This window comes from Notamacropus eugenii, chromosome 5, assembly GCF_028372415.1.
Source record: "Notamacropus eugenii isolate mMacEug1 chromosome 5, mMacEug1.pri_v2, whole genome shotgun sequence".
In the NCBI taxonomy this organism is placed as follows: domain Eukaryota; kingdom Metazoa; phylum Chordata; class Mammalia; order Diprotodontia; family Macropodidae; genus Notamacropus; species Notamacropus eugenii.
In genome coordinates, this window is record NC_092876.1 from 96,710,391 (window position 1) to 96,736,321 (window position 25,931).

At 40.5% G+C, this 25,931-nt stretch overlaps 1 protein-coding gene and 1 long non-coding RNA gene across 11 annotated transcripts in view; one reads left to right on the plus strand and one right to left on the minus strand.

Annotated features, from left to right (window-relative positions):
• The window catches only part of NUMA1 (nuclear mitotic apparatus protein 1), an 85,690-nt gene that overhangs the window by 32,393 nt on the left and 27,366 nt on the right, over nt 1–25,931 (minus strand). For 3 of the 10 annotated variants that reach the window (XM_072610289.1, XM_072610287.1, XM_072610281.1), the window contains exons 1-2: nt 18,273–18,588; nt 11,910–11,989 (exon numbers count right to left, since the gene is read on the minus strand). In XM_072610289.1, the coding sequence (XP_072466390.1) occupies nt 11,910–11,951 (42 nt within the window). In that variant the 5' untranslated portion in view covers nt 11,952–11,989; nt 18,273–18,588. Of the gene's footprint in view, nt 1–11,909; nt 11,990–17,141; nt 17,272–17,859; nt 17,980–18,272; nt 18,589–19,062; nt 19,205–19,429; nt 19,565–25,931 lie in introns of those variants that run through there. The other 7 variants (XM_072610282.1, XM_072610290.1, XM_072610291.1 and 4 more) reach the window with 5 other exon arrangements.
• LOC140504908 (uncharacterized) lies at nt 19,549–24,860 on the plus strand. The gene is made up of 3 exons (XR_011967280.1): nt 19,549–19,953; nt 21,812–21,936; nt 24,061–24,860. It is a non-coding gene; the product is annotated as an uncharacterized lncRNA (long non-coding RNA).

The following is a 25,931-nucleotide window of genomic DNA, read 5'->3' on the forward strand; positions in this document are numbered from 1 at the left end:
CCCCTTCACTTGGAAGTCTTCAAACAAAAGTTGAACATTTATTGGGGAATGTTATAGTAAAGGAGATTCTTTCAGGAATAGGTGGAATTCCACAATAAGGAATGACAAATATTTCTGCATATGTTTAATGTATTTAGAACCATTAAAGGTCATCTAGCCCAAACCCTTATTTGGTTGTTATGAAGATCGAGTAAGATAACGCTGGTAAGGTACCAAAGCCTGGCACACCAAAGACACTGTTTATTTCTTTCCTCTTTCTTTCCCCTTCCTCCTCCATTTCATGCATGTAGCACAATCTGTTTAGCTATTCCCTAAACAATGGTTACTTATTCTGTTTCTAGGTTTATTTTTTTTTACAATCATATTATTTTAAAGATGAGGAAACTGAGACCCAAAGAGGGGATGGTTATGTCAGTCAGTAAACATTTATTAAGCACCTTTATGTGTCAGGCACTGTGCCTGCCATTTGGGATACTAAGGTGAAAAACACTCCTTGCCCTCAAGAAGCTCAGTCTAATTAGGGAGCTAACAGATAACTACTTACAGACAAGGTGTATTGGAAACAATCAACAGTGAGGAGGCACAAGAATTAAGAAGGAGTGGGAAAGGATTCCTACTGAATGAAGGTGGGATTTTGGCTGGGACTTCAAGGAAGCCAGGAGGAAATGAGGGAGAGAATTCTAGGCATAGGGAGACTGCCAATGAAAATACCTGAGACTGAAAGACAGAATGCTTGAAAAGGAAATCAGCCACTGGGTTGAAGAGTATGTAGGAGTAGGAGAAAAAAAAAGGTAGAGGGAAGCTATTAAGGACTTTGAATACCAGAGGATTTTATATTTGATCCTGGAGCTGATAAGGAGTCACTGGAATTTAATGAGTATGGGAGTGACATGGTTAAGACCTGCACTTTATAGAAAAGATTACTTTGACAGCTGAGCAGAGGATACACTAGAGTAGGGAGACACTGAAGGCAGGCAAGCTTACCAGTAGGCTACTGCAAAAGTTCAGGCATGAGCTGATGAAAGCCTGGACCAAGGTGGTGGCAGTATAAGAGGTAAGAAGATGATATATTGGAGAGATGTTGTAAAGGTCAGAATGACAGGACTTGGCAAGAGATTAGCTAGGATAGGGGTGAGGCAGGGCAGTGAGAATAAGAAGCTGAGGATGTCACCTAGGTTTCCAGCCTAGGTGACTAGTTATACCAGAACAGCTGTATACCTGAAGTTCAGAAGAGACGAGGATTTGGTGGAAAAAATGAGTTCTGTTTTAGACATGGTGAATTTAAGAAGTCCACAGAACATTTAGTTTAAGATGTCTATGGGACATCCAGTTCAAGATATCTAGTGAGACAACTGGAGATCTAAACCTGGAGATTAGTTATTAGGGCTGGCTAAGGAGATTTGAGAATCAGCATAGAGATGATAACTGAATCCAAGGGAGCTGAGGAGATTACCAAGTGAAATAATATAGAAGGGGATAAGAAGGGAGTTAAGATAGCCTAGTAGGACACCTATGGTTAGCTTAAGTGACCTGGATAAGGATTCAGCAGACTTGAGAAAGGGTGGTCAGATAGGAGGAGAACCATGAGAAAGGTGTCCCCAAAACCTAAAGAGAAGAGAGTTATGTTGGGACTGATCCTAGGGCTTTTGACTAAAAACCCAAAGTTCATGTAATATTCAAAACCAACCTCTGCTGCCAAGAGTTTATCATTACATTATCAAATGTAAGACCTTGCTAAGCAAAGAGTAAATGTAAGCCAGACTGGGGGGTGGGGGGGTGGGACAGGAGCATGTGAGTTCCTTGAACTTATTTAAATAGTAAATTGCTAAGAATTTTAATACAGTAATTATTTGCATACAAATAGTTTCTGTCCATTATAAACAGGTAGTGGATCAAGCACCAGACTAGAAGTCCAGAGAATTAAATTATATTCTCAGTAATAATTAACTTTCTATGCAACCTTGGGCCTTTGTTTCCTTCCATGTCAAATAGGTATAAAAAACAATGAATGTACTACTTCATCAAAGAACTGCTACAATGAAAAGGCATACTATATTTTGAGGAAACATTTGAAAATTACAGAATGCTGGATAAAAGCTAGGAATGATGACTGTTCCAAGAAGTACAAATGTAACAGACCTATCAAGATCTCCTCCTGTTCCCTAAAACCCTGTGGCTGTTTCTTACTTTCCAGACACCTCAGCGATTGAAACTTTCTCACTCTGGAATATTGCTCAGCTATGCTGGCCCCCTCCCTCCTGGGGCCTCCATTTTGTGAAGGGGCCCAAGTCTGGCAACTTTTATTCTCTTTCTGACTTTCCAGATTTTGACACTAGGCCCCAGAAGGGTGCTGGCCATCTGTTCTCTTTTGTTTGCATCTTCCCCTATTTCAAGGGTGAGGAACCTGTGGCCCTGAGGCCACATATGGCCTTCTAGGTCCTCAAGTGTGGCCCTCTGACTGAATCCAAACTTCACAGAACAAATCCCCTTAATAAAAGGATTTGTTCTAGGCTAAAGGATTTTAAAATGTTCCACCCAAGGACTTAGAAGGCCATTTGTGGCCTTGAGGCTAAAGGTTCCCTACCCCCGCCCTATTAGAATGTAAGCTCCTGGAGGAGGGACAGGGACAGTCAGTCTTTTTGCTTATAGCTCTAGCATCTAGAACAGTGCAGGGCACATAACGAACCCTTAATAAATGCTTGAAGTTTTGTCTACCTTAGCAGAATAGCAAAAATAATAATGATATTCAAGTCATTTCAGCCAAAATCATCAAAATCAATGGCCAAGTTTGCCTACTGTTCATTTACTGCTATATTTTGCCTTGAGGTGGATGGCCCCAATTGGCATACTACTTAAGATCAAGAATAAAGTCCATATCAATTTTAGAGTTTTTCTCTAACATGTTTTCTTCATGTGACAAAGCAGGAACTTAATTACTGGTTAATGATGCTTTGTATTGTCATATGGCTGCCTCACAAATGACTCAAACATGACCCATATTATCTCATGGTGTAATGGAAGGTATATAGGGTCAGAGAAGCTGCCTGTATAACCTTAGTAAGTCACTTCTCCCAGATGTTGCACCCAGCCATGCCAATATCCTCCCTCCCACCATGAGAAGCTGGATTAAACTGCTTTCTAAAATCCCTTCTAGCTCCAAGCCCTGGGACTATATAATCTCATTAATTCACTAAACTCACTGAAGTAGGGGGAAGGAAGCAAGGCTTTCCTTACTGGATTTTCAGAGCTTTAGGATAGTGTTTGTCTCAAGGGGATAGAATATTATTCTAGAATATTTTGGACTTGTGGTTCATTGCTCTCTCATTTTGAATTTGCAGTCATATGATATTTTTAAAAGGAAATGAAGCCCTCAATAATTAAAAAAAAGAAACTACGATAGCTCACATTTAAATAATTGTATGGTTACAAAGCACTACACTATCTCTTAGGCTCCCTTAAGTTCTTTGACCCATAGTTTTCTCATCTGTAAATTAGAGATAATACTACTTCTGTTATATAATTCATAGGGCTTTTGTAAGAACAGTATTTTTTAAATTCATAAATTATATATATTTATATACACACATATATACACAATCTCTAAATATTTATATACATTACCTTATTTGATCTTTTTAAAATTTAACTTATTTTTTTCAATCAACAACAATTTATTTTCTTCTCCCACTCATCCATTAAAAAAAGAAAAGAAAAAAACCAGTATAACAAATATGCATAGTCAAGCAGAACAAATTTCCAAATTGGCTATGTCTTATTTAATCTTCACACCAACTCTATGAAATAAAGACAGAAATTACAATTTCCAGATGAAGAAACTAAGGATCAAAGAGATTAGTCTTATGGCTAGAATGTAATAGAGCCAAGACTCAAGGAAACTATAACCTAACAGAATTCACCCCGCCAGAAAAATTGATTAAGAACCCACGCTATTCCCCAGTACTGTTGAGGAGACATCCATCCTTTCAGCCACTCAGCTTTACAGCCTTATTGTAATCTTTGAGTTTTCCTCCACTTCCCATATTCCATCAGTTGCTAAATCCTGTTGATTTGATCTCTCCCACAAGTCTTGCATTCACCCCCTTCTCTCTACTATGATGATGTTAAAGCTATCGCTGGATATGTCGTACCCTAGTTCAGAGTCTCATCACCTCTTCCTCAGTCCACTACAACAAATCTAAAAATTGGTCTCCTTTTTACTCAGGTCTCTCCATACTTCATTTAATCCTCCAAATTGTGGTCAGCTGTTAAGCACTCTCTGATCAGGCCCCTCTCCAACTCAATAAGCTCCATAAGGTAGAATATTAAACTGCTTGGTTCTTAAAGCCCTTCATAAGCAGGCCCATTACATATTATTCCCCTTTCTATATAGTCTAGCTGACCTTTGTGCTGGTCCTCACATATAATATTCCCTCATGCCTTTGCACTGACTGTCCCCCATACTGTGAGGGCATTCCCTTCCTCACCTCCCTAGCTGAGGATCCTTCTTCCTTCAAATCTCAGCTCAAGTACATCTTCCTCTAATTACCAAAGCTCCCCCCTCAAAAAAAATTACCTTGTATTTACATACGTAAATGCCATTTGCCCAACACAACATCAGCTCCTTTCATCACAGACTATGTTCTTTTCATCTTTGTATCCCTGGCATATGTAAATATAATCAAGCATTAATAAATGCTTGACTGAGACAGTGTATTATGCCATTGTGGTCAAAGTCAAAGGCCATTAAACCGTACATAAAGATCTCTGCACATACCAACTTCACAAACAACACATTAACAATATCTATGATTTATTGTATTTTTTACTTATTTTGTTGTTTTCTTTGTTTTGTAATTGCCCCAATTACATTTTAATCTGGTTTGGGCCACACTCAGCAGTACTGCAGGCCACATGCAGGCCCTGTGTACATATTTGACACCTCTATACTGGGCAATGTGCTAAAAATATTGGAAGAGATAAAGCTACAGAGCATTCGGTATATTTCTGTAAACTTTTACAAAATGTTTAAGTGTTGTGGCAACTAAGTCACAATAGGTTATGCATAATCATTAAACTCATTTTTAGTGGCAGGAGTCTCAAAATTCAATTGTTAGATTTAGAATCAAAGTTAGAATCCTAGCTTACCATTTGTAGAACATTATGCAGTTACTTTTTTCAACTCTAAAATAAGAGACATCTCTAAGGTTTTCTCTAGCTCTAAGGCTATGATCCTATGAAACTGGGTCAATATGTCATCGCTGAAAATGAAGAGTTACCAATGAGACAGGCACCTAGCAATGATGCCATCGTAATACATCTATTTTATAGGGATTTGCTAAGGGCTGAGAAATATACATTTAGTGATAAGAATGAAATAATAATATGAATGGAATAACTCATATAACAGGAACTTATCAATTAAGCAACTTAAGCGATAATTCAGTTTAAATTTTATTATAAACAACATTAATTATCACCGTAACTACTTTGGTTTCCTTTACACTTAAATCAGTTTCAACACAAAGTCATAATTTTTTAGTTGCTTATCTTAAGTTTCCAGTAAAGTCTTTCTTTGTGCATTCCCATTTACTTTTCTGTTTATGTAAGACTGTTCCCCTTCTTTCGGTTCTGCTTTTTTCCCCCCATTTAGAATTATTTCAGAAAGTTCCTTTCAGATCTCTTTATGATCCCCATACTAGTTGATCTCAGCTGTATTATCATATTCAATAATATACAATTTCATTAACACATATTTCCCAAATTCAGGTTCAGTTCATTACAGGTTTGAGTTTTTTTTTTTTTGGTTCCGAGGAATGTTACCCTACAAAATTTTCTGAATTGGCTTAGTTACCCGAACTAATATTCCCAAGGTATATTCCCAACAATGAAATTATTAGCTAAAAAAACTTCTGCTAGTTTGCAATTTCATTAGCAATAAATGAATTCATCTAATTGTTTCTCCTCTATCCCAATAGCAACGTTTCACTTTTTTCTTTGTCAATTTGGTAGGTATAAAATAATACTTCTGAGTTATGTTCATTTGTATCTCTTGGATTAGTGAGGTTGAATATTTTTTGTGTTTACCAACAATTTCTGTTTGCTCTTCTGCAAAATGATCACATCTCATGACCATTTATCCACCAGGGACAGGAAACTGTCTTGATAAATTATAACAGTTCCTTTCATATTTTATATGCCAGGTTTTTATCTGTCATTTTTGTTATATTTTCCCAATGTTTCCTATTATTTCAGTATATTACTTTTATGTTATGATATATTTATTCTCTTAGACTTTATTCTCTTTCTCTAGACAGTTCCTTCAGTTCTCATTTTACCTAACTGGACCTCTATGTAAAGTCTATTAGCTTACACTTAAGAGATGATTCACCTTTCCCTTCAAGAGCATGTTTGCTGCCAGCCATGGTGAAAATATAAACATCACTACTGAACACAGAGAGAGGTACACTACCACTCACTGTCTGCATACATTTAAGAACTTACTCAGAGATGCTTCTTAGCTTACCAACACTATTTATGATGCCTACATCATATAGCACCTGTTTTGCATAAAGAATTTTTTTTAAAAAAATTTCAAAATGCAGATTTCTTTCAGAATTTGCATAATGTGAGTCTATGTAAAGCAACAACATGCATGGATAGCTATAGAGAAATTGCCTATTTCACATAACAAAGTACATCTGTCTTGTCCCAATAATTCTATTTAACAGAAACAAAGTCAACTCTTAATTCTTTGTTTGGTCATTCTTTCTCAGTCTTTTCTGCTAGATCAACGTCCTATTTTCTAATTGCAGTGTATGTACTCCAAAGCTCTATCCTGGGCCCTTTTCTCTTCTATCTCTAGATGACCTCATCAGCTTCCATGGATTCAGTTACCATTTCTATTCAGTTACCATTTCTATTCTATTTTCAGATCTTTATGTTCACCTCTATCTACTCTCTCTCATGAATTTGTCTCATGTCACCAACTGCCTATTAGATATATTTTCAACTGGATGTCCTATAAAGATCTCAAAATAACAGGTACAATACTTAATTACAAATCTTTCTTTCCAAACCCTTTCCCCAAAATTTTCCTGTTAGTGGAAGCTACCTCCCATTCACTTGGGATCATAACCCTACAGTCATCTTTAGATGACTCCTCATTCTCCCTCACCCTACATATCCAAACTAGTCTTTTGAATCATACTTCTACATCTCCCCTCCATCCCATTTACACCAATACCATCCCCATTCTAGTTCAAGGTCCTCATCAGCTCTTGCTTACAGCTGCTTCACTAACTTCAAAATTGGTCTAGAAATTCCCTCTCCAATACACTGCTATATCACTACCAAAGGGATGTCCCTAAAACATAGGTCTGACTAGGTCATTCCCTTGAGCAATATGCACTCCAGTGGCAACATACTGCCTTCTGGATCGATTAGAATTCCATCTATTTGTTATTTCAAGCCCTTCATAACTTGGCTCCAACCTACTACTTTTCTAGGCTTATACTCTATGGTCCAAGCAAGTCAGCCTTCTTTGTTGTTCTTCATGCATGACTTTCCATCTCTCTTTTTTTTTTCCCTTTTGCACACTTTTTCCTATGCCTGAGACACCCTTCATTCTCACCTCTGCTCTTAAGAATGCTGAACAACCTTTAAGAGTTCAACTCCTGATGATGTATAGGAGATTTATCCTGATCCTCCCAGGGGGCCACTGCCTTCCTGCCCAACCTGAAAATGATTCTGTATCTACCTTATATGTATATAAACTATTTTTTTCTTATTAGATAAGCTTTTTGAGGGTAGGTATTTCATCATTTGCTGTCTGTCTCCCCAGCATTTGGCACATGATAGGCAATTAAAAAATGCTTGTTGAATGATTGGCAGATGCTGAGGGAAAATGCCTCTATTCCTTCTCTTTTTAAAAGTCAAGAATGAACGTTGCATTTCACCAGTCTGTTTCTCCAATTATCAATGTCATTTTAAAGTAATTTGTTTATGTTGCATTATACTGATAGTTTTAAACAGCTTTGCATACCTGATTTTGGAATACTCTTCTTGGTCATGATCAATAATCTGTTAATGTGTTCTGTTAGATAAAATTTTATTTAGTTTTTTTAAAATCTATATTCATTAGGACAGTAAAAAATCTCTTCAAAATATAGAAAGACTCTTTGGTTCCTTTGAAATAATTCAAAAGCAAGGAAAAATTTGGGAATTTAGAAAGTCAGAAAGTGCACTTCATTTTTTAATGAATAGAAAAAGAAAAAGAAAGACAAATCATTGCAAAACCTGGTGTTTTAGGTTTCTTGCACTGTCCTGTGTACTTCTGTTTAAAAATAAGAAGTGAATACAATTAAGTTATACATTTAAAAATGAATCCTCCTATGTTTGTCTTGGCAAAATATGTGTTTATTGCTGAAGAAAAATACCCAGAATGAGTTCCTTTTTATAGCTAAGACAATTTAGATATTTGTTGTCTTTAGTAACAGGGTTTCCCTCCGAAAATAACATAGCAAATGCTTCTCCAAACATCTGTTTAACTGTCTTCCTGGAATTTGCAAAATATCTGGTTCGTGTAATAATAATAGTAGCTCATGCTTCCATAACAGGTTATGGTTTGCAAAGTATTGTCCTCACAATAGTCCTTTGAAGTACGTAGCATAAAGTATTATTCCTATCTCACAAAAAATGAAACTGAGCTTCAGAGAGGTTAAGAAACTAACCTAAGGTCATACAGTTACTATAAAATGGAACTAAGGACTTGAACTCAAGTCTTTTAGCTGTAAGACCAATGCTCTGTCCACTATACACATCACATTGGCTCATTTTAGGAAATAAAATAATACAAGTTTTTAATAGAGTTATAAATTTAATTATAAAATATACTCAAATGAACCACTTCGTGATAAAAAGCAAAGCGTATATAAAATTTCTCTCTAAATGGCAAAAAAAAAGTACTCAAGTATCCTCTACTAACGTCTTCTAAACCTTGAAGGCAGTTTTAGTTCTCAAAAAGAGACATCTGAGTAGAATAAAAAGTTGGAAAAGTTTGAAAGGCTTTGGTACAGGGTCCACGTCTTCTGAGGACCAGTCTAAGTCTGGAGACAAAAAAATGTGTGTGTAGATATATGTACGCATGTGCTCACACACACACACACACACACACACACACACGAGAAAAGACTGTAATCTGTATTGCATGAAGGTGTACATCCCCCCAAAATATCACAAGATTTTCAAGGAATGAAGTAAGAACTGGAAGACCTTTTATAAGAGGAAATTTGAGGGCAAGATATGAGATGTGACTTGGCCCAAGGTCACACAGTAAAGTGGCAAACACAGGACCAGAATCCCGATCTCCCAAATCATATCCAAGTCTTACTCTCTTGCCACTTATCATAACCTTCCAAATTCATTGCAACTAAGACTGAGGAACGGCCTTTTTGCTCTCCCAAATTTCAACCTCCTGGACTGCTTACTTTCCATGCTAAACACACATAAGTGGGCTGACCTCTGAAACAAATGAATATTACATTTCTCACAGGAGGTATGAGGAGACAAAATATTAACTTTAACCTAGAACTAACCTGATTAATGCTTTCACTCTCTGAAGAATAAATTCTGTTTCTTGAGACTACTGAATTAGATGATGACTTAAATAATCATCTAAGGTAATCTGATTTATATAAAATTCTACTACTTGAAAGTAATGAACCTGCATTTCTTTCAAATTAAGACTGGTGAATTACTATTTCCCTAAGATCCTTCTCCTTCTATTTGCCTGAATTAGTGACAGCTAAGATGCAAAGGACTTGAGAGTCCTGGCTGAGTGTTGCTGGGCAAGTTACTTCGTCTCTCTGAGCCTCAATTTGCTCATTTATAAAACGGAAAAATGACACTTGCACTGGCTTCCTCACAGATGATTATGTGAATTATGCTGTGAGAAAAAGTGTTTATAAACCCTTAAAGAGACAAGAGCTTTTCAGTAAATGAAAAGGGGGCTCCAGTGCCAACCACAATACTATGTACAAAACGGGCGCTCAAAAAAATGCTTGTTGTGAACCAAGTTTCACATATAAGGTCATCCATTCCTAAGAAATTGTCACAGTATTATTTATGCCACCTTAAGAGGTTTTATTACATGTGACTTTATTATTTTTATCTGCCTTAACAACCAGACAATATCTTGTACTACAAAAGTAGATGACAGAGAATACTAAGAAAAAGTCAATAGAAAGATTCTGAACAAATGATGACAGGTGGCCAATTAAGATGACTTTGCTAGAGATACTGTCACACTATTCTTTGGGGAAAACGGCCCCATTTCTGCAGGCCTCCAAAGGCAGATATGACCTCTTCTAGCTCATTCTTCTTCTGGATGTCAAAAAATTACCTCCTGGAATAGTATGGGAAATAATTAGCATCAAATTGACAATGTAAATGCCATATCAGCTTCTTTGCAGCACAGCTAAGGGCTACCTGATTTCCACCCTTCCCATATCATTAAGGGATAGGTGTATGTCCCTACTTCGTAGAACTTTGTCTCTACTATTGAAGTGGCAAGCCATGATTCATAGGTCTCATAAACACCCTCTTTGGAAATCAAGGATGAAAATATTTGGAGAAGACATCACTGAAAGCTACAACTGCAAATATGACTTCAGTAGACCATTCACAAGGTTGGCATAGAAGCTCTACATAACCATTATGAGGAACTTCATAATTTCATCCTTTAAAAGATGGAGGAACCAACAAGTCAAACTATTATTCTAGACCTGATTCTCACCAAGAAGGAAGAATTGATTCCTTAGGGGAAATGATAGGAGCACTGATAACTGAGAAATGACTATTTTTGATATAGAAGGAAATCTGAGGATGGTATAATATGCACCCCAGATTTTCGGATAGCTGACTTCAAATGATTAGAGAAAGGACATGTAGAATTCCACGGATTAAAATTCTACAAAAGTCAGAAGGGATAGAACATTCTCAACAATAAGACTGAAGCTCTAAGAAAAAGTCTGAGGTCATATTTCTATTCACTTTGATACTATGTCTCAAGAAAAATACAAAGTAATTTCATCAAGAAGCTGAAGAGATCAAAAGAGGTTTCAAGGCCTCTGTGCATGCTGGCTGAACTTGAAAGAAATTTAAGATTCTACGATGCAAAGGTGAGGAAAGAATATATTCCAGGTATCGAGGGAGGGGAATTAGGGACAGCTTGTGCAAAGGCATGGAGATGGGAGATGGAATGTTCTATGTGAAAACCAGCAAGGAGGCCATTTTTTCTTCACAAAGGATGAGTGGAGATGATTATGTTAATTATATATTACTTATTATCTAAATCAAGGGAAGGGCCCTTACATAAAAAACCGTTTCCCAGGATTTGAAAGTTTGTTACATAGAAAGATTAAATAAGTTCTGCCTGGCAAGAGAACAGAATTAGGTGCAAGGTAGAAGTTATGTGGGGCAGACTCCAGTTTGATATAAGGAAAAAACTCAAAAGTGAGAACTGTTCAAAAGAGGAATGGACTGCTTCTTACAGTACTGTGTCCTCCCCCTGCTAAAGATCTCTCAGCAAAGGCTACTTGTAAAGTGTGCAGATGGACTAGAAGTCTGAAATGATTCTTATCAGGAAAGTTGAAGACAAATCAATTCAATGAGGCTGGAGGTGATTTAGGGAAGACTTAACAAGTCTTTAAGTACATAAACAAAGTCAGTTCCTGGTTGAAATCTATGGAAGAAATTAAATGAACTTTCGATATTGGTTTCAGGCTAGAGTAGATTTAGCAGAGCTCAAAAGTCAACTTCTAGAAAATACAAAACACTGGAACAAAGAGAGGAATCCTTTTGCCCACCAGGAAGAAACACCAGGGAGACAATGGCAAGGAATAATCACCTACCCAAGAGAGGAGTGCAGCTGCCCTGGTCGCATGCAGAGTCATACTGGCGACGTCAGATGGTCAACCCACCACACCTGGAACTTAAAGAGAAGAGCAGCAGTTTAGAACTTGGAAAGTCAGGTCAACTCATCATGTTACAAGAGGAAAGAAAAAACCGTTTTTTGTTTAGGCCTCCAAGCAATCCAAATTGTACCCATGGTGTAGGTACATGGCAACATACTAGGTAATAAGACAATATTTCCAGAAATCGGAGAAGTTGCTGCTACTGCTCTAAAGTAGATTATCACTGACAACCTTACAGGAAAGACTAATGGTCCAAATTCAGTGTTCATGCCCTATCCAAGTTCTAAAATACTTTGGAAAAGATAACTAGGCTAGACCACAGTCATATTCTGTGAAGAGCTCCCCCTTAAGCAAAAGACGGCAAGGTTTCCCTTCAAGATCATAAAATCCTGCCTAACTCACACAAGCAGGTCTTCAGGGAAGGGTTTCCTTTTCTCATCCTAAATTTTCAACACTATCAGTTGGGGTGGAAGAACCTAAAAGGTATTCTAAATATCTAAGTTACCTAGGATTTAGAACTAGAAGGGACCTTATAATCCAACTTCTTCATTTTACATAAAGATAGGAAAACTGAGGACCAGAGAGAAGTGACCTGTCCATGGTAACATAGGTAAAGAGAACTATACTTCAAACCCAAGCTCCAAATCTAAGTGGTGTCCTTTTCATTATACCAAGATGTCTCACCATAGAATTGTATGTCAAAACCAAGACTCCTTAAGCAAGGATAAATCCAGCCCTTCAAGAGAACATGGGATTCCTTGAGACATTTAGAATTTAACAAACATTTATTCAGTACCTATTAGGTAGAGAGTACTTTGCTAAGGAGAGTAAATTTAGATAGGGTTCCTGCCTTCCTAGAGTTTGGTAGAGAGGTAAGACACCAACAGAGATAGCCATAATACATAATCATAATCCAATTGGCATTTATATGCCAACTATGTGCAAGGTATATCAGGTGATGGATATTCAAAATCAACCATATATAGTCCTAGAGTAAGGCTTTGTCCTGGAATTCTCTGCCCCAACTTCCCTTCCTACTAAGGATTTGCAGCCCTAGGAAGCAGCCAATCCAGATGCTGAACTTGTCTGAAAAACCTTAGCTCTGGAAGTTGATATACCTCCCAGTAGTTCACACTACCATCTGCTGACATCTAGGAATGATTAAAACCAGACCTTTCCCCACAGTTACTCTGACCTTTTGGAGAGGAGCCAGAGCAGTAAGGTCAATGTTACTGTCACATCATGACCATGTAGTCTGAGGATTTTCTATCATTCTCAAGTTCTAGGGAATAGAAAGAAGAGACTGTTGTTTAGTCATGTCCAACTCTTTGTGACCCCATTTGGAGTTTTCTTGGCAAAGATACTGGTGTGGTTTGCCATTTCTTTCTACAGCTCATTTTACAGATAAGGAAAATGAAGCGATCAGAGTTCAATGACCTGCCCAGGATCACACAGCTAGTAAGTATCTGAGGACATATTTGAACTCAGGTCTTCCTGACTCCAGGGCTGGAGCTCTATCTACTTTGACACCTAGCTGTCCTTTGTGCAATTTATAATCTAGCTGAAGAAGGAAGATAAACACACCTGAAATAATACTTAACTACATTAGCTATATATATTTACTTCATATAATCCACGAAGTGTTTCCTGAGGATGATTACATTTACAGTTCTTTAGAGCTTACAAGGTCACAAGTTTATAAGCTCTAGCACCTGAATTCAGGCCTCTTGAATCTAATGACTCTTCTACAAAATCCCATCCTGATTCCACGTTATGCCACTGTCACAGTCCTAGAGATAAACTAGATTCACTTGAGATTTGAGAATAGAGAATGAAGAAATTAAGGGAGAGCCCAAGTAACTGACTGCCTGCTCTACAACACTGCTTTAAGAATCACAGATGTGAAATTATTTTATCAACGTAAGCTGCTATTATTTAATAAGTCCTAACCACACAACAAGATATACTCATGATTATTAGGTAGACCTTAAGTGATAGCTAGCCTACCCCTGGGGTCAGTAAGATTTTGCTGGTTTACAGATAGCCAGAATCCTGGGGGAAGTATTCTGGTCAGACGCCAGACAAAAGTATTCTCTTGGCTCAGCTTTTTGGCAGTAAGGCTATATTTTGGGAATAAAGCTAAATTCTTTTTTCTGCTCATTCCGACCCTGGGGCAACAGTCCAATCTCAATCTTTTTTCTTGAGATCAAATTCATCCTTGAATTATTCCCATCACTGCTTAGAGATGCCCTTAATCTCCCACCAATCATCTGCCTTCCTGCTTATGAGACCAAAATCTTAGGACAGAAAAGACATCTGTAAATAGATTTCCTTTCTACTCCTTCCCCAGGAGCAAAAGGTAAAAGTTCTATGTCATTAAAACTACAAGGATCACCTAATATAGCCACTAGTAACTATGCTTATAGATGAGAAGGTCTAGATGGCAAAATACTGCCCAAGGTCACACTACTCTTAGAACTGTGTTTCCTAAACAAATTTGGCCAAATGCTTTTGGACCTGAAAAATACTGAAAGAATCTTTAATAATGGTCCACATTTATCTCCTACTTTAAAGTTTATAAAGCACTTTTCTCTACACAAACTTGTGGGACCTAAGTATTACTACTTCTATTTAAGAGATGAAAAAAGTGATGTTCAAAGACATTAGGTGGCTTGCTCAGGATCAGCACTTGCTCAGCACTTGCTATTAGTGCTGAAGTCTAGACTTCAAATCTAAGTCTTTGGATTGTCAGGTCAAGTGCTTTTTCCATTCCACTCTGCTGCCTCACCAGATATTGCTATTGGGAGCCTGGGATCCAGAATACTCTGATTAAAGGGGTGAGGTCAAATGGAGAAATTCTGCACCCAAATATAGAAAATTAAGCTTATTTTCCCCAATTGCTATTTTGATGAATGATTTTATATTTAAAATTTGAGGGAAAAGTAGTGCTAGTATTAACATGATACTATCAAAGCTGGTATTTATATTCCATGAAACAAGAGAATCCCCAAAAACCACTGCCCTAGAAATAATGGAAAGCAGAGTAGTAGAGACAGAAATTTGATTATAAGGGGATGAAGAATGGGTGTATGAAGTACCTTCCAAGGTCCCTAATTTGATAATATAAATTGATTTCTTTTTTCAAAAACTTCTATTATTTTAAGTAAGATGCAATTTAATACAGGTAAGACTTACACTTTGTTTCCAAGCATAAACCTCACAAGTACAAGACTAGACAGTGGTTCATCTGAAAAATAACTAAATGTTTTAAGGGGCTCACTATAGGTCATTAAGCTCAATATGAATTATGAACACAACATGGCACCCAAAGAAGCTAATGTAATCTTAAACTGCACTATGAAGGGCATGGTATATAGTGGCAAGGCTATGAAAAGGTCTGTTATAATCTACACATAGTATTTTGTTCAATTCTAGCCACCACATTTTAGGAAGAATCAGCGACTCCTCCACCATAAGTGGCCTTCAAAAACAGTTGGTTGATCACTAGAGGAGATTCTTGTTCAGAAATAGGTTTGACTACATGGCTTCTGAGGTCCCTTCTACTCCAAGAATCTGAGACTTTGGGAACAAAACAGTTGATCCAATTTTTGCCTCTGTTACTAGTACTACTACTGTACTAGTACTTTATAATCTTGGTCAAATCACAACATCTCTCACTAGAGAATATCTACAGTTCTTTCCAGCTCTAAATCCTATGATTCTGAAAGAAAGTGCTTCTACCAACTGACAATCTGAGGTTTATATAGAAAAAAGCCCTTAAGGCCACTGATCCTAAGAAATGAGTAGAGCTTCTCCCCCATCCCATTCTTAGATATCATCCAATAATGATTTTCCCTTTAGGGTTACCCTTGTTGGCAAAACCAATACAGCTTTTTGTTATATGCATCACTCTCCCCTTATCCTGTTTTCCCCTTTCCCCCCAATCCTTGTGTGCTTCAGAGGTTGTACCAGCTGGCTTCTAGGTACTTTTCAACTCTTGATCTACGATCCATTAATCTAAGGTGTATATAGGAGCATTCCTCACCTCTTGCAGGTGGCCATTCTACTGCTTCTTTCTAAGTAAAACAGGGTTAATGAATTATCCTAGAATGGCACAGCAAGTCCTTAAGCTCAAGGAGGGTACTATGGCTTTAAAAAGGCATTGGCTAGGAACCCAAGGGAATTCAGCCAGAGCTCCATCCTCTCCTCCCTCCCTCTGAAATCTGAGGAAGGCCCCACCCATAAGACACAGTCATGGAGATGGCAACACAGAAAAACAGGGTGATTCTCCACACTCACAGAACCTGAGGCCATTTTATAGAGATCTCAGTCAGGTCAGGTTCCATCCCACAATTCTGAATGACCTTCAGCATTTATTCCTACAGCTTTTTAATTTTCCAGGTTCCTGATGCCTCAAGGAAGCCTACTAGGCCTTTGGCCTTTTAACCAAAGACCAGCAGCCACCTCACATTTCCAAAGCTGTGATAAAGCAAACTAGACTCCTCCCTAGCAGGACCTATTCCCACATTTTTATATTTAACCCTCTCAGTGCGATGAGAGTCAAGGCCTATAGAGGCAAAAAAAGGTTTTTCACCCACCAGTCAGTCGGGCTTCCAGGCTTAAACCTTCTCTGGGGCTCAAAGTCAGCTCCATGCCTATGGCAGCAGCTAATGCAAACCACATGCTCAGATGGAAGAAAATGAGACATCAGAAGGATTCTGCTGACCACTGAGAGATCAAGGTCTCTCCAGTAGGTAGCTAACAGCTCCCTTGAAGATTGTTATTTATTTCCTTACGTGCAACTTAAACTGCAGGCTTACCTTGAGATAATACCTAAAGCAGTAACCTCTGACACCACAGAGCAATTGGCCAAGGTTCCCTGTATACACAGGACTTCTCATTCCTTTACATGTCCCTAATATTCTCCTTCCCTCACTAGGACATGGCTGCCCACTCAAACAGATCACCACCTTAAGTTGGCTTCTCACCAATCAAAGGGCTTGAGGACAGAGAAATTTCCTAGGTAAGTCAAAGGCCTCCTCTAGGTTCCTGAAAATCAGGACTGTCCATCACCTCATCCAAGTGAGTAATAGCTATCTGTCCTTCACCACATTCCCCATCTGTCTCTAAGAGGAAGACAGAGATTGCATCTGAAGCAATTACACACACCTGCAGAGTAAGCCTCTCCCTCTCTTGCTGTTCCAGGACCTTCAGAACAGTGTGTGTGGAGGCGGAGTGAGGTTAGAGAACATCCAGGTCTCACCTCCTCAGAAACTCCATAGGATCACAGAGGACAAGTCTGTCCAGAACACAGAGAGGAACAAGAGTTATGTGCTCACTTGGTCTGTCTCCTAACGGGAAAGAAGAAAGAAGATGAACCTGTGTCTATATTGGAGGTGAGGAGACCCAAGGAAGGCAAGAGGAGACAAAATGCGATCCCAGGCCCTCTGGTCCGCAGGGTCTCACTGGACTTTGGAGGTTAGGCAGCCAGGCCAACTGGCTTCTTGGAAGGGCTCTCTTCCACGGAACCTGGCTTTCTGAAAAGAGCAAATCTGGGCTCGGGCCCTCCCCTTTGACACACGGCCCAACCTTCTCTGGGAAGCTTCGAGTCTGGCCCAGAGCCCGAAGGCCCTGGAGAGCAGGGCAGGTTTTCTCTCTGCTATTTTCCCTGGTTTGTCACTCCATTTCAAAGTGGGCCTGGAGGGAGCCCCAAGACGGGGGGAAGCTAGCAGATGGACGGTCAATACACACTCCCCTTGGCCTCTCGGCCGCTGACCGATCCCTCGGAAAGCCTTCTCCAGGCCGGCTCCCACCTGTCTCCTCTCCTGCCCCGCCCCCGACTCAAGCCGGCCTGCTCCCACCCCCGGACACCATTTGTTTCCACTACCTCCAGGCCTCCCGGGGGAAAGAACCGTCTCCGGGCCTGCTTCGGTAGCTCAACGCTCAGCCCGGCGCACACGTACACACACGCACGCGGACAGCCGTGGACACACAAACACACCCTTCCCCTAAACAAAAACCCGGGGACATCACAAGGGGGGCGAAGCAAAAGGGCCAGCCCCCCGCCACATTACTCCAGAGGGCGCCAAGTCCCGGATGTGGCCAGGCCAAGCCAAGCCGCGCTCCCGGGCCTGCTTGTTTACTCGCTCGGCTCCGCACGGCCCCCTCCCCTCCCCCTCTCCCCGCCTCCCCACCAGGCGGCTGGCGCAGCTAGCGCAGGGGGCGCAAAATCCGCCCCACCCCCTCCTTCCACGTAGGAACAAAAACCCCAGAGACAAAGTCTTCGTCGAAGGGCCTTACCCGACTTCTAAAGCCGAAGGCGTCTGGGCCTTTTAATCCGCCATTAGCGTTTAAATCTTGGAAGGCAAAGAAGGACCCGAAAGCGGGAGGAGGAGGAGGAGGAGGAGAAGGAGGAGGGGGAGGAGGGGGGAGGGAGGCGGGAGGCGGGAGGCAGAAAAGTAGCCCCACGCACAAAAGAAAAGTTGTGGGTTTTCTCCTCGGTGAGCCTGGCAGCAGCGAGGGGGCTGGCGGCGGGCCAGGCGTGCGTCACGGCCGCAGTCTGCTCTCTTTAAAGGCGCAGCGAGCCCGGCTGCTCTCGCCGCCGCCGGGAGAGCCCTCCGCCCAGGCGCGCTCCTCCCAGGCGGGGGTGGGGGGTGGGGGGCGGCCGCTGGGGGGGCCCGGGCTGCGGGGGCCCTGCCCGAAGGGGAGGAGCTGCGGCCACATCCAGCTCTAGCCTAGACACAGGAAACGCATTTCCGAGGCCTGGCTGTCAGACCCGTGGTCCGACCTAGAAATTCCCTCTGCAAATGTTTCAGGGCATCCCCCCGCTCCGAGCTCAGCTGGCTCCGCGCAAGGATCGGCGGAGCCCTCAGCAGGTCCACCAAGTGGTCCAGGGCTGGACGGGACATCTTTTGGGTGGCAGGCCACAGAGCTAACGGAGGCTAAAAGGTCTGGGTCAGGTTCTTGCTAGTGCGGGGCTTCCGCCTTCAGAGACAAACACAGACACACAGACACACGCACACGCTGGTGCCACCAGCTCTAGGACATGGCTGCCATTCCAGTCCCCAAAGGAATTCCCTCTGCCCCATACCTTCAGCTTGGAAAGGCCAAGTTCCAGGCTGTCTGCTCCTCCCCCTCGCCAACGGGGAACACAAATGATTCTGGCCCCAGCGTGCGGCCTGCTACTCTCCCGCCTATTGTCCGGTGTGCAATGGCTGCCAGAACCTAATCCCCTGTTCTGCTGTGCCTCTGTGGGGAGGGGCAGGAAGAGCCAGGGAACAGAAATGGGGGCTAGCACCAAAGCTCACTGCTGTCCCCCAAGTCTACAGGTCAGTGCTCATCTCAGGTGAAGCAGAAATAGAAGCAGATGAGAGAGAACCCTCTACGACACTACAGAGGAGGCCTGCCACCCCTACGGCCAACGCAAAAACCATGCAGCAGGGAATCTTGGCACCCACCTCATCTGCTTGTACTTCTGGAACATTATCTTGTGCAAACCGCTGAGGAAGGACCACTAGACCCAGCCATCGCGAAACCTGGAGTTCAATCCAATTCCTACACTTCCTAGCTAGTCTCAGTTTCGCCATCTATATGAAATGGAAATAGTAACACCTGTACCACCTACCTTACAGGATTGTTATGAACTAAGTGCTCTGTCAATCTTATAGTGCTATAAAAATGCAAATCACTATGTGCTGTTATAGAAATGCTAAGCACAACAGAATACTCCCAAACAAGCCGGGCTTCCTCCCATTCAGCCAGGTACCAGAACACATTCCAGGACCAATTGGACTGGATATATCAGCTTAGGCCAGCATTCAAGATTTTCTGCATTCTTATTATAATGTATTTACCTTTCTGACCTACAAAATATCTCTGGCTCCAGCCAATCCTGTCTACGGTGAAAACCTTGAGGATTCCTGTCTTAGCATACCAGTTCATGCCATTATTACGGTAGGAAAAACGGGGCGTTCAAGCAGAGGTGAGAGAGGTTTATCTACACAGAAGGTGGAACTAGATAACCCTTAAATACCCCGATAACTGTGAGAAATAACTAGAAGAATGCCCTTTCTTCCTCTCCTATCTATCTGAACCTTAAATTCAAATTCCTGGTGTCTGCATAACCTTGAGCAATTCATTTTGCCTCTTTGTTATAAGATGGGAGTATTAAGCTTTAACACCTGCACTGGATTCTAAGTGCCAATATTTCTGTGAAGCTGTGTCTCTCACTATCCCACTCTACTGTGAACTGTTCCTCCTCTGAACAATCACTATCTGTATCACATCATCTACTTACCTGATATTGTCCGCTACTTGGATTATATGTGTCTGTCTCCCCCCAAAATCATATTACTTCTCTGAGGGTAGGGATGATGTCTCAGACAGGCATGACCTAGATGAGGTCAGCCAGAACAGAACTGTTTTGCACTCATGTTAATATAGTATAATCAAGCCTCATCAGTCTTAGATTCTTGGCAGGATCTGTAATGTTGTGAAGTTTACAAGTCATCAAGTATTTATTAAGCTACTATGTGCCAGGCACTGTGTCATTTAATATGGGTAACGGGTCCAGGGGCACAGATCTTAGTCCCTTCGCAGCCCACTATCTTGTGTAATTCTCAACTATGTCTTTCCATAAACCCTCCACAACAGAAAAAAAATGAACTCTAGAAATGCAAATTCTCTCTGCTCTTTGAGTAATGATCCTCTAAGTGTAGCCTAGTAGCCCTTCAAAAAACAGGCCATGAGAAAACAATTACTGAGCAAGCTCACAGCAGTGCCTATGTTATGAGATATCTACCTTCCATACCACCTTTAAGACCGAGAAGACTGGAATCTTGCCTCCAATCATCAAGCCTCCAATCCCCTCTATTACCATAAATTCAAAGGTACATAAGGGATGAAAGAGGAAGAAATAAGCATTTATATGGTTTCTGCTATGGGTCAGGCAATAAGTACTTTACAAAAATTATCTCATTTGACCTTCATAACAACCTTGGGAGGTAGATGCTATTATGGTCCCCATTTTATAGGTAAGGAAAATGAGGCAGAGGTTAAGTGTCTTGCCCAGGGTCATACAGCTAGTGAGTGTCTCAAGTCCAAATTTAAACTCAACTCTTTCTGACTACAGGTCTAGTATTCTATCCATCCAGTTTCCTAATGGCACACCTTCACCCACCCTAGCCTGGAGCAGGAAAGAAGGAACTGGCATAACCATTGTAAAAATTGTCATAAAATGAAGGAGCTGAAAGATCTTAAAGGTCGCTGTCTCAGGGAGGCGGACAGAGAGGGGAAGGAGGGGAAGAAAATCTAAGATTTATGGAACTGTTTGTAGAAAATTGAAAACAAATAAATTAATTGATTAAAAAAAATATCTTAAAGGTCATCTAGTTCAATCCCCTCATTTTGCAGAAAAAGAAACTGGGGCCCAGAGAAAAGCGATAACTCTGTCACCTGCAAGTAAGAAGTGGAGGCAGGACCCCAAAACCTGGGTCTTCTGACTTAAAAGTTCAGTCTGCTTTCCACTACATCCTCCTCCTCCTCCTTCTAAAAGATGTGAAAACTGAATAGTATGAATTTTAGCCATGCAGTGACCTGGTTCCTGAAATACAATGTTCCCTGTAATGTTTTCTAAATTCTTAGAGCCAATAATGTTACTGATATGCCCGAACAACTTTGTGTTGTTGGACATAATTACATGTACAGCATCTGAATAAGAGGAGTCTTATCAGCTATATTTGGCCCTCAAGATTCCAAATTCAAACTTACTAAAGAATAATGTATTTCTATGCCACCTGAAGCTGCAAAACATTTTGTTTACGGCAATCCTCTGATTATAGGTGCTACAAGTATCACCATTTTACATATGCAGAAACTATAACTCAGTGACTTGTAAAGTGTCCTAAGCCGCATGGACACTAATAAATTGGAAATGGGATTTAATCTCACGCTCTCTGATTCCAAGGTCAGTACACGTTTCCTACTATACATCATTGGACCTGGGGGGAGGCAGGGCGGGGGGAGGGGTTTGTGTGCTGAGGCTTAGATGTGTAAAAAACCAAGCCAAGAGTTGCAGCAGCGTCATTCGAGGGGAACCTAACTGAGCGTGAAGGGGGTGCTGCCCAGATAATCTAGTTTTACCTGGCATGAGGTGGGGGAGGGATTGGGGGGAGGAAGCCCAGTATCTTCTACCTTTCTTCTCTCCCTATACAGAACTCTGGGAAACTAAAAGGGTCCCTGATAATTATATGTATATGATCTGGGCATGTGTGCATGGATGCAGGCATGTACACAGACATGCGCACTCATACATAAGGGGGATGGGAAATAGACAAATACTTGTGTGAAGGTAAGTTTCCTTTACTTCCCACAGTATTCCTATCATGCCCCTAGTGCTCCTAGAGCCACCCCATCTCCCCTCCCCTCATCTGCTTCTATCACTGTTTTCTCTGACCCCCTAACTCCAAACGGTAAGCACTAAATTCACACATTAGGCGCTTTTCCCTGCCACCTTCCTCCATCCACAAGAAGACTATTAAAGCCCGTATCAATGAAGTAAAAAAAACCAAACCCAACTCTCTAAGAAATGGATGAGTGAAAAATAGCTAAGAGACTGACAAGCTAAAATAACAAAATCTGGAACTTTTAAGCACTACGTCTCACTACTAGATGAAAAAAAAAGATACATTTCAGTGAAGTATGGTAAACCTCCACTGTCCTATATTAAAGCTATGTTGCGTGGCCAATGGCCGAGTCCTCCTCAGAAGTCCCTCTCTGGTTACCAGACCATCAAAATGGACCTCCTTGTCAGAGTGCCCCAAAGCCTACAGTTTCCCTAGTCTCTCTTTGGAATCAAGAGAATCTTAAGATCACAGAAGAGACAGCATCCCAAAAAGTACTGGACTGGGAATTCAGAAGACTGGCCTTTTCAGTCAGGTTACATGTTACCTCTATCTTTGTGCCTTATGTTCCAGCCAAAATGAGTTAGTCTGTTGCTTGTACTCCGTGCCCTTGGTTGCACTATTCCCTGTCCTTTTTCCTCCCCCACTACATCTCTATATGTTGAATGTGACCCCCACGAACCCAATCAAAGGCTGCCTTTTCCACCCAGCAGGCTTTCTGTGATTTTCATGAGCGGATCTGATTTTTCTGTCTGTAAATGGCACTTTACTTGAACCTTCTTAATGCTCTTAAGCCATTTCATACTATACTGGAGTTACGTGTACATATCTTGTAACCCTGCCTACACTGTGAAGACTGACAGCCTTATTCATTATAACACTGTATTTGTGGCCTATTCATTGGATAGAAATAAGAGACTGAACATGGAATTTCATTGTTACCAGAACTCTCTAGTAAATAAACTCCTCCTAACAATACAGGCCAAAACTTCCTCTGCAAACTTAAAAGTCTTGGAGAATTATTTGGAGCACTGAGAAGTGATGTGCCCAGGGTTATATGGCCAGTGTCAGAGAGATGAGACTTGATAACTAGGTGGTATAATGCATAGAATGCTGGAACCTAGAGTAATGCATACCCAAGTTTCAAATCGGATCTCAGAACCTCAGTTTGCCTCAGTTTCTTCAACTGTACATAGGGATAATAATAGCACGTACCTTGCAGGGTTGTTGTAAGATCAAATGAGATAATAAAGTGCCTGGCACATAGTAAGTAAGCCCTATATTTTGTTGTTGTTCAATCATTTCTGATATGTCCAACCTTTTATGACCCCATTTGGGGTTTTCTTGCAAAGATGCTAAAGTGGTTTGCTCTTTCCTTCTCCAGCTTATTTTACAGATGAGGAAACTGAAGCAAACAGGGTTAAGTCACTCACCCAGGGTCACACAGCCAGTAAGTATCTGAGGCCAGATTTGAACTCAGGAAGATGAGTCTTCCTGACGGCACCAGCTGCACTAAATTGCATTCCTGCAGACTTCTCCGCCCTACCCTAGGGCTGAGGGCTTGCTTCCCTGCCAGTCCTCCCTGTCTGTTGTCTTGTGTGTGACCCAGAGTAATGCATTTAACATTCCTCAGTCTCAGTTTCTTCATCCTTAAAACAATGATGATACTTTTACTTCCTACATTACAGGTCATTGAAAGAAAAATGCTTTACAAACCTTAAAGCAGCAAAGAAATATAAACTGGTTCAAATTCCTTTTTCATCTATAAGAAAAGTCAAGTACAAAGATATTATGTGACATCTCTCATCAAGTGTCTCTTCACAGCTTCACAGCAGGAAAAAGTCCAGTTGGCTTGTCTTAGTATTTAAAATCTTTCATGAAAAACAATTTTTAATAAAAATAATTTTTAAAAATACTGTTGTGGGGGTAGCTAGGTGGGGCAGTGGACAGAGAATGAGTCCTGAAGTCAGGAGGATCTTAATTCAAAGCCAGCCTGACATTTACCAACTATGTGACTCTCAGCAGGTCACTTAAATGCAACTGCCTCTTTAAAAAAATACTATTGTACTGTAAGAAATGATGAAAGGGACAGTTTCAAAGAAACCATAGAAGATTTGTATGAACTGATACAGATTGAAGTGAACAGAACCAGAATAATTAATAACACTGTAAAGTCAAACAACTTTGAAATACTTTAGAACCCTGATCAAAACGACAACCAACAACCATGATTCCAGAGGACTACTGATGAAGTATTCTGCCACTTCCTGACAGAGAGATAATACTCAAGAGGCAAAAAAAAAATAAAAAAATTTAAAAAAATGCCTGACCAATATGGGAATCTGTTTTGTTAGACTATGCATATTTACAGGGGTTATATTTTAATTTTTTCAACGTGTGGGGAGGGAGGCAGGAGGGACAGAAAACAAATGCTTGTTTATTGAAAAAAAATTAAAAGTAAATAAAACCTTCCATAATCTAGCACCAATATTTCTAGTCTTACTACTACTTCCCAATCACTACTTCTGCATCCTGCCGTGTCTAGCCTAATGTCTCTGAAAATCTCTCATCTTAGACATTCCCATTGCCACTATCCTGGTCATCACTTCTCACTTATAGATTATTGCAATAGTCTACAAATTAGTCTCCTCCATCATCTAATTCATTTTACATATTCCTGCCAAAATAAACTTTTTAATAATAGGTATGATATAAAAAGGGGGCCAAATAATCTTAGAGCTTCTTCCAGGTATAATAATTGTGGGGATACTTGTGTCATAATTCAGCTATCTAATTAATCTGCACGGGTTCTGCTACAGAATTCAATATTTGAGCATTCACAATATAACATGGCACCAAATTACCTTTCCTCTCTTATTTTCCACTATTATTCATGCCCCTTACCCCCACCCTGTATTAAAGTCAAATTGGATCACTCCTTTCTTGGACCTGCCTGGAATGTTTCCACCTCTGGTTTTGCTGGGTTTGTTTCCTATTCCTGGTATGCCTTACCCCTACCTACATTGCTACTTGTCAAAATTCTATCCATTCTTCAAAGCCCTGTTTAATACAAGAATCTACCATATAACTTGCCTGACAAGTGATTGTTCAGATTTTGCTTGGAGACCTCCAATGAGAGCAAATCCACCACTTCTCAAAGTAGCCCATTCCACTTTGAGGTAGATACAACTATTAGGTATTGTTTTGTTATCTCAAGCCCAAATTTCCATCTTCCTAGTTTTATCCTATAGGGCTACATGGAGCACATCTATTCTCTGTTCCATGTGACTGAAAGACTCAAATAACTGAAGATAGCTATCATGTCCCCTTAAAGGTCTCACTGCCAACCAAATATTTCCAGTTTTTTCAACCCATTTTCATAAAGCATGATCACAATGACCTTACGATATTAGTTACCCCTACTCTTGACTCTCTTTACCCTATCAGTGTTGATCCAAAAATGTGGTGTCTAGAACTGAACACAATACTTTAAGTGTAGTATGATCAGGGCATACTACAGTCAGGCTTTAGCCACCCTTTTCGCAGAAGCTAGACTTCT